The sequence below is a fragment of the Primulina huaijiensis genome, chromosome 6 (assembly GCF_012295235.1).
Source record: "Primulina huaijiensis isolate GDHJ02 chromosome 6, ASM1229523v2, whole genome shotgun sequence".
In the NCBI taxonomy this organism is placed as follows: domain Eukaryota; kingdom Viridiplantae; phylum Streptophyta; class Magnoliopsida; order Lamiales; family Gesneriaceae; genus Primulina; species Primulina huaijiensis.
Genome location: NC_133311.1, coordinates 10,224,815 through 10,234,870, shown reverse-complemented (window position 1 = coordinate 10,234,870; position 10,056 = coordinate 10,224,815). Strand labels below are relative to the sequence as shown.

At 31.3% G+C, this 10,056-nt stretch overlaps 1 protein-coding gene across 2 annotated transcripts; it reads right to left on the bottom strand.

Annotated features, from left to right (window-relative positions):
* Positions 1-3,272: 3,272 nt before the first annotated feature.
* LOC140978213 (uncharacterized) lies at positions 3,273-5,586 on the bottom strand. Of its 2 annotated transcripts, XM_073443072.1 has the most exons (5): positions 5,144-5,586; positions 4,615-4,833; positions 4,032-4,057; positions 3,713-3,952; positions 3,273-3,424 (listed from the first exon to the last, which is right to left on the bottom strand). In XM_073443072.1, exons 1-4 carry the CDS (start codon positions 5,522-5,524, stop codon positions 3,730-3,732), a joined length of 849 nt encoding a protein of 282 aa, XP_073299173.1. In that variant the 5' UTR covers positions 5,525-5,586; the 3' UTR covers positions 3,273-3,424; positions 3,713-3,729. The 2 variants fall into 2 exon arrangements, with proteins under 2 accessions (XP_073299173.1, XP_073299171.1); XM_073443070.1 differs by lacking the exon at positions 3,273-3,424 and having other exon boundaries at positions 3,520-3,952.
* Positions 5,587-10,056: the final 4,470 nt, after the last annotated feature.

The following is a 10,056-nucleotide window of genomic DNA, read 5'->3' as shown; positions in this document are numbered from 1 at the left end:
ATATACAATTTTTTTGTATTCTTTTGCTTCTATATTAAACAAATATCCTCTATGCTATATGATTCTTAATTCAGCGCAATAACTATCCTAATTCTCAAAGTACTCGCTGTTTCTTATCATATTTTTTATTTAAAAAGTGACGAAGACAAACTATATGATCACATATTCGAGCTATTTTACTTTCTTTTATATTCTGAAAATAAAATTATTTTATTCCTATTAATATAAGTTCGGAAAACTAGCAAAGCTCCTCGAGTTATGTGCACTATCAGTCCAAACTTATTTTATTCCTATTAATATAACATTAGCATTAATGTTATATTTCATAGCATTATATTCGTTGTAGTCAACATCACTGTGGAAAATAAAATTTATTTCGAAAATATTAAAGATATTATATCTAATTTAATTTCTTTTATTAGTCTCTCGTTATATTCATCTATTTCACTGCCCTATGAAGTACATTAACTCTTATATCTACATATCTTTGAAAATCAAGGTTACAAACTTCGTAAATACGTCAATTGACTTCTAAAAGACAAATGTTATGCCTACTGAAATCCTATCGACGTTAATAATTAATTAGTTTTCATTTTCTTTGATTACACTAAGATTCTAAGTGCTCTTACTGATTGTTTAATAGTACATATTACAACTATTATTTACGTTAAAGTTACCAATTTTATAAATCTATTAGCGTAAAAAATATCGTTAGGTATGACACCCTTACAAACACCACAATTATTTAAATATGAATACTCTAATTTCGATTTTAAAATAACTTATTTATAAAGTTGATCCCTCATTAGATTTTAAGATGATCAAATACTTTGTATTCATTTTGAGACATGTTATTAAACTTCTTCAACTTGAACACACCAACTCAATCTTTTTCCTAACTATTATCACTTTCGTAAACTCCATATTTTTTACTTTGTTGAGAACATGACCAATTTGAAATACTAATCATATGAACATGGATATAAAAAAAAAAATTACTATACTCATAATACTTACATCTTTTTAAATTACATTTGTATATAATACCTACACAAATATAAATGCATCATTAGTTACTCTAAAAAACATATAAATACTCACGCGCTAGACGACAAACCTGGGTTAGACACCTCAAGAATTGAGGTGCTCTACCTAGTTTGTATTTATGTGATTTTGATTTTTTATCTTATCAAAGTTTAATTTTAATTTTATATTTTTTGATTTTCGTAATTTCAGTTTTTTTTTTTATTGTGAGTTTTGTTATGACACTGATTATATATATATATATATATATATATTAAAATTTTATAAAGATTGATTGATACATTAACATACTTTAAAGAATTTATGAACACATATATATAAAGATAATCATAACAAATTAAATATATTAAAATTTTATAAAATTAAACTGAATGTAAATATTTAAACAATCTATATTTTCATATATAATAATTATCTTGTTTATTTTTTGCTAGACATATTGTCAAAATTTTTTTTTTATATATTTTTATACAAAAAATTTACTTAAAATGAATGAAATTACTTTATTAATATTGAAAATTATTTTTACGTATTTTTAAAAATTATTTATTAATTAATAAACGTGTTGGATTGACTTGAATAACAGAAATTTAATTGCAATAAATTTAATAACGATTTATATAATTTCTTTCTTAAATTAAATCAATAAATAAAAAGTATTTATATTGATAAATACTTTAAATAAATAAAAATTATTCGAGTTCAATTGTTAGTTCAAAAATTTTGTTTAAAAATACAATCATAAATTACAAAATCCATAAGTTCTATGAAAAAGTCTACAAATGTTAATAAAAGTCTTAAAAAAATAAATCTATAAGATTATGTGAAAATCTTTAGAAATATATGATATTCGACAAAAGTTAGTAGAAAACTACACAAAAATCTATTATTTAAAAAGTCAACAAATATTTGCAACAAATACACCCTTAAAATCGTCAAGACAAAACAAAAAATAGCAAGTAATTTGACAATATAAAAGAACATAAATAAAAAAAATTTCCAATCATTCAACAAAAGCATTGTGCAAGCATCTGTACTACGTAAATGGAGGACATTTTAGAAACTTAAAGAAGTATGATGACATTGTAAATATCCTATCAAATTTTTAATTATATTTTAGAAATATTACAAATATTATATGCATATTCACAAATCTAGTTGTTATATATTGTAAAAGTTCATATTAACCATATATGACTCACTACCTATAAATAAAGGTGTCCTTTATCAAGGTATGCTTTTTATGTACACCTATTGACTTTAGTCTTTTTTTTTTTTCTCGAGTGGCTTCGCATTCAGTCGGACTCACCATTTTTCTTTGATACTCAGTTATATTTTTGGACGGTTCAGTTTGGTTCCATTGGAGAAATTGATTCGTGAATATTGATTCAAGGCATTTTAATGGGTGCAAATTTTTTAATCGCATCAAAAGTCATTTTCCTATTTCAAAATTTTTGTTTTCATAATTCCAAAATTACGAATACAATACTTATTTTTAGTCAACTTATAGTTTTATTTGATGCAAAAATTTCATTTAGAAAAAATAATTAGAAAGAAAACGGTTTTTCTAGAGGAAAAAACAAAACAAAACAAAACAAAACAAACTGCTTTATAATGCAGATTGATTTATATTTAAAAAAAAAAAACATTTGTGTATAAAGAATCTTGGATCCAAATCTACAACTTGCAAAAAGGCAAAATCCCTATGTACATATGACTCGTGTACTTTGATGTGTGATATTTTTGCATGCAGACTTCTTGATAATTTGAAAATTTTGCACCATATTATAATTTTAACATTATTTTTATAATTAGAACATAGCAATAACTGGACGGTACTTTTTTTGGAAATTTCGTTTTAGTTTAACTAATAAACTATAATAACACTAAAAAAAACATGAAGGTTTTGTTTGGACGTAATGATTTGAATTTGTAAGAGGAAATGCGTAGATTTCAAATTAATATATTTGATTGTAGAATTGAAATTGAAGCAAAAATATATATTAGGACAACATAATAGATTTCAAATCTCATTCTACATTTGAACGTATTTTTTAATTTTCTTCGAAATGTTTGCTTCATCTTTTTTATGTAAAGAATATATAAAATTGGATCTATGTTCAACGGACCACACCTAGTAAGGACCTACTGACACTTCACTTTTTGAATGAGCATGGAAAGACTGAACTTTGATATAACTCAGAACAATACATTTTATTATATCCCTTCCAAGCGTTCTTGATTCATTCAGGATTTACAAATATCGATCCCATGTGAAGTAAGTACTATAAATGCTTTCCATATCCATGTATCTCATATTCGAACTGAGGAGCCAGTCTTCACAGGACTACCTCAACAACTTTGGGATATCAGAGTATGTCTATCCCCAAAAGAAACAATGGTTAAGACTTGGACGTGTAAAATAAAAAAAACAAAAACAAAAAATCGAAGAAAAACAATATTTGCACTTGAATGTTGTGTCTGAATCTCGCGTTATCCAAATTTTGTTCCTCACACATAAATCCCCGACAATTTGATCGCACGTGAAATCGAAAAAATATTCGGCATAAGCTAAGGAACCCATGAATTTACATTGCGTAAAGATCATTACCTCGTCAAGAGTGTTTTGCTACATAACTACAAGATTAAAAATGAATAAATCGGTTACCTTGATCCATTTCTCAACTACTCTGTGTTATCAGAATTTTGATCCTCGTTGGAACTGGCTTTTCCAGAAGTGTCTGCATCACCCGACTGTGGTTCAGATGAGCTTAAGGATTCATTTCCTCCATCAATATCACCTTCCATAAAGGAGTTGAAGGCAAGTTGTCCAGAATAAAGGAATAATCCAAGAGCATTGGCGCCAAAGACAAATGTAGCAAGGTAACACATTCCATTTATTATGGTCCTGCATGGAATTGACGAAGAAAGATAATAAGTCTACTAATAACAGGGAAATGAGCTTGCTAGCGAGTCACAAGATTTACCTAATTGTTATGGTTATCTGGCGGACCTGAAAAATGGTTAAAATCCATAACATTAGTGCATCGGATGATAACTTTTGGAGAGTCCTAATGAAGTTTGATAATAAAATTCAAACCAAATAAATTGAACTTGAATTTGAAGTTAAATAGAGCCAAAAACATTACATTTTTGAGTTTCGAGCATTTTCAAGCTCAAATTCAAAAATGAAGAAACAGCTAGAATTCGACGGATTCAATACATTTATACCCCACTATCATAATTGATTATAAAATAACTAAACATCAAGGATTTATCTTCACAACACATCCAACCGCCAATAACATGATGAAGTTATTAACTACAATCTGATACAAACCGACTTAATTTTGCCCAAAACACAATTTAATTGGGAAATTTCTTATGTACACCACATCAATCATATTGTTTGGAGCAATGGCCCTTAACTGAGCCACATTATGCATCAAATAAATTTCAGAAAAAACGTACTATTAGGCAATCACGCCACCTTGACGAGGAACAATTGCTAGACTTGGTCTATGCAAGAGTTCTTTCCTTTAATAAGCACAACTTAAATAAAGAACAAACCGAGTAGTTATCTGAAAGTGTTTGGCGATTTAGAGAAGCTTCGATGGTTGTTGTAAACTTGAAGAGAATTGTGGCAATCACAGCAGCTGTTAATGCACCTAGAAACGCTTGAACAGGCGAAGGGGGAGACTTGGCTGTAACTGGAAATAAAGACATTGATTTCAAGCTATCTACAGCCTCCTCTTTTAAAGATTTGTTCATCCCAGATGACCGAAATTTCTGAAATTAAAATTAACGGTGATTGAAAAACTATACTAGAACATCAAAACCAAAGGCTTAATGTGCAAATTCTACAAAATGGTCGCATTAAAAGTTGAGAACATATTTTCCAAGAAAATGACACAACTCCCAACAGAAACTCTTCAGTCTGCAAACGATTTCACAAATTCTAACACAGGAGGCTTGGCATCGAAGAAATGGGCACAAAAGCGTATAGAACCTGAAGGTGACTTTGATTCATTATCGCCCAAATCATAGCAACGTCGTAAGGAAAAGACGCGCCAAATAAAAGAACATCGAAATGAAGTACCGTTTCTTTGGCACGCTGAGCGCGGCGGCGGAGGGAGCGGAAGAGAAAAACGGTGATGGCACCGGTGAGGAGGACACTGGTGGCTGTCTGGAGGAGGGTGGGGTCATCGGTGGTTGCAAAAATGGAAGGAACTGAGGGAGGTAACTCGACGGGACCCTCAACCGCCGGCGCCACAACGGGTGTGACCGCAGTTGTAGCGGCGGTGAGTTCTTCAGAGAGCTGGGCAAGCCATGTCTTGTGGGCAGAACAGGGTGAATATTGATGATTTGGTTTGATGGGTCTGGAAGGAAACTGAGGAGGACGTGAAAATGGCAATGGAGGAGGTGAGAGGTGGAAGACGGCGGCGGAGAAGCGGAGGAGCTGCAGTTGAGGCTGCCACATTTGGCGGTTTCAAGGGTGATGGAGGATTATCTATTTAGCTATTCAACGGATAATAAAGATTTGTTTTTACTTGATTGATTATGGGCACAATATCATGAAATAGTACAACCATCAGATGCATGTGGTACAAAATCGAAAATTCATTTCAACATATTAAATTTAGCTTTACAAAAACTAATAAATATTTAATTAATTTATGGGAAAAGTTTAAATAAATCCTCATAATTTAGTTTCATTTAAATTTATTTTTTTTTCATTAAAAGTTAGTTTAAGTTCTATACTATATTTAAGATTTTGCAAATTCGTCTTTCTAACACCTTTTTCAGTACGTGACATTGTTATTGTTGGAGTACCGTTTTCTCGTACCCAAGACATATCGAAAATTTTAAACTTTTTGTTTCGACGTTCGAAACGCTCTTTGAGCGTCGTATGAATTTAAACATTCATAGTATGTTTAAAATTGTTACTTTGCGTATTCAATGTTGGCTCCAAAATATTATGGATTTTAAACAGAGATAGTCCTTCTTGTAGATACTTTCGAATAGATTTCTCTCATTTGATTGTCAAATTAAGTACACGATCGGATAATATGTTCCTTGTTTGGACCGCACTAGTGATCTCAAACAATTTTTGTTTTGAGAATAGGACACCCGAACAGTTCAGAAATCCGGAGTTGATGCGACAGCGACAGGGCGACGGAAGTGCTCTCGGCTGAAAAATATTTTTCTTAAACAGTTGTGTTGGACGAAACTTTGAGGGAGGATAGGAGAGTTTTGTGTTTTGTGTTGTTTTGTTATCAACATTTGATAACATATTTATTAAATTACACAAGTCATATGTTACTAGTCATATGTTACTAGAATTTTTAATCTTAATGTTCTTAAGACTATTAATTTTCATTAATTAAAGTCTTATGTAATTATATCATGTATTAATCAAATTTTGATAATGCATGATATATACACATAGTTATATCTCCATATAAATTGTGTGTGTATTTATATATCGATATATTAATTAATTAATACATCTATACATGCACATATACTATGTGCATAGACTTATTATTTATTATTAAATAACCATTATTTAATTTTCTTGATTAAATTAATGGTTAATTAATTCTAGATTCTTCTAGAATATTTTATGAGAATTTTGTACAAATTAGTAATCACTAGTACTACTACGATTATTTAATTAGTAAATTTCAAATTCGCTAAATAAATAATTTTAAACTCATTATAATCTCGTTCGACGATCTGACAGCATTGATGTATCAAAGATACGAGTCTTGTTCATGCAATGAAAATTGAAAATTTTGAAGATTTAATATTTCTACTGATCCATTTTTGACAGCTGCCAGTTTTGTGAATTCTTTCCCAAATAGGCAGTTCCACTCTCTTTACTCAATTAGCAATTAAGCTAACTTCCATAACTTTCAATATATGGAATCAACTTATAAACTAATTTATAAGCATTCTGTTTGATCTCCATCAAACTACAGTCGCCAAATTCAATTTCTTGAACTTGATTATCTCAACGGGAACACAGAGTCCGATACTTACGTGACCCTCAATAGTTCAGAGATACAGCTAGTTGTAGATTCACATCTCCATGGGATTCACAATAACATTTATTCTTATTCGGGCTTACTCAAATTAGCTCTATTCTTTTCATCAACTCCTTGATCAAGAATTCATAACTCATTTCTGATTGCACCTAGCGTCTAGTATCATCGTCCCATGATCCTCTAGGTATCGCGAATAGTGCTGCAAGAACATTAAGTTATGGTTAGCTTACAATATATCCCTTCAACTCATATATCCAGATCAAATCAGCAACCATTGACATATCGAGAGTTTCATATGAATTTGATAACAATGTGATGCATCTTTGAGTAATAATATTGACATGATATGTGCAAGTGAGAAAACATCTTTTCAAAATGCACATGTCTTACTTTGGCTAGTGATTTCTTGCATTATTAACTCATCAGATGTCACGGGATATCTTCACCCGTAGACAAACTGTGAATCCTCGACTATAATATATTTGTTTCTACATATATCAAATTAAACTACACCCAACCTCGCTACCTGATGACCTTAAATGGAGTCGGTAAACGGATCAAAATGCATGCAAGTATGCAGAGCCTCTACGTTGTCCTTAGTCAAAGGACTGATAGTGTACAACCATAACCGCAGAATATTCCACTCGATGAGTGATAACCACTCGGATAGTCCGAGGGAGGGTTGTTTTGTGAATCATCAAATGATCACTCATATGTATGAATGGATGTCTCTATGTCCTTACCAATGAAACATGACGTTTATATAACGGATATTAGTCTCGAGCTCAAGCGTCTTTTATCTTTGTTTTAAGTGGCTGATTCGACTAGGAACCTGTCTAGAATATATGACACATTTCTTAATAAGTTTCATGATCTTACGTTGAGAGGCAGACCTTATGGTACCTATTATATATTCAAGGACTTTATCTATGCAACTTCCATGGATATACAGATAAAGTAAATGTCATAATTTGATAAAATTGTAAAATATTATTAAAATAAATATTTTTTAATTATAGCCAATAAAGCCCAAGCCATAAGTTGGCTCACTAGGCACTTACTTTAACAGTTATATCCTTCCATAGGCACAGAGCTACGCAAGGTTTCCAGTCTATTCCATGAATTAAAAGCTTTTTTTTTTAAAAAAAATATCCCATCGTGATTCCGTATAATAAATTAAAAATTTTATCTCTTTGACGGGAATGTTGTTGGGTTGTATCCACCAGGATTTACAAACTGCTCCTCATAGCCTAAACATGTAGTCGCAACAGATGTTTCCTAAAGTAGATCTCTTCAACAACACTTAACACAGTCATCTATTGTTTCCTACCTCAGGGTGTATAGTAAATAAGTGTAATTTTTAAAATAATACATGAGATGACAATAAACTTTGGTTATTTTATTCAAACATACAACATATTATTACATAGTAACCTCTTGTAGAGGAGAAGAAACTTGTTTAGCTACTTAAAGTAGCAGGAATTACGACACACATAAATTGAAAATATTACAAAATTTATTTTGAAAGAAAATGAAGAGGTTGAATGATGCCTTCATATTTTTCTGTCTTGATATATACAGAGGTCTTCGTGAATTTGAAATCTGGACTCCAAACTTATGAATTGTTTTGCCAGTTGTCGTCGACAACATCTTTTAGTTGGTGTATCACTAGTTAGTGGTCTATTATATTGTGGTAGTTGAATGGTCCATCCTCCACTAATAGAGTGGTTGGATCACATACATTCTTTATCTTTGTCGGAGAATCTTTTTCTTTTGTATGGTCCCCGAGGAAAACGTGACTTGAGTGGACCTTCACCACTTGGATTTGTCTTCGTATTATGTTTTCAGTAAGATCTAGGCCGAAAAACTTTCCCGAATTCTGGCTCTTTCTGGTTTGGGCATTCTAAGCAGATTCTTTCTTGCCATCTTCCCACATTAGCCATATTGCAGAATTTCCGGCGAGTTTCTTTACTCCCCATTAACTTGCTGTTCCACAAAAGATTTCTTTTCTTTCCAAATATTTCTTCTGCAAAGCTTGTAGTTTTTCCTATCATGGTATTTAACAGAAAATATCCATTTACAGAATTTTAATAAAACTTAAATAGAAACTTGACTTTGTTCATCTTTGTGAGACAGACCCATAATCCCCATGCTCTTTTAGTGGAGATATCATCTTCAGCAAGTGATGAAACAAAGGGTGTTTCATTCTCCGAAGGATCCTTGATGAACTTCTGGATATTCATGTCTGGTCTTCTCAACTTGATGAAATGAAAGTGTTGGAAACTTAATTTCGGAGTTTGACAAACTAAGCGTTAAATTATTGAGCAACTGATCAAAAAGACTAAAAAGAACTGATCTATATTACGCAAACTATCGGTTGCCTAAACTGAAGATTAGTGCACAGAAAATCAACGGCAACTGATCTAAGCTAACTGAAGAGTGTAGTTGACTGGATGATCAGTTGGAAACTGATCAATTACACTACAATCAGTTAAGAGCAATCTATCCTATCGGCTAAAAGGAGTACACGTCATTAGTGAAAAGGACGTAGCCCAACTACCGACAGATTGTACAAAGAGCAGTAGGAACGCCGTATTTCAGAAACGCTACAGTGTACGACTATCAGATAAATGTTGATACGGCAAATAACAGATATAAAGATTCAAATCGCATTCATTGTTACCGTTGGAAGCAAAGTCTATAAATAGTCGAGGAAAGCAGCTGAGAAAGATAACTATTCATTCAATCGAGTTGTTATTCTGTTAAAATCTTTTCACAAGCTTTCTATTCATATTCAAAAGATTTCAAAGCTCTTGTTTATTGTTAATATCAATAGCTTTCAAGGCTATACTTCGAGCTTGTAAGCACAAATACTTATTGGTGTGTTAATCGATCTTGTAGAAGATCAGTTGTGCTAAGTAGTTTCAGTTCAGTAGAATACTGTAAACTTTATCGAAACTAA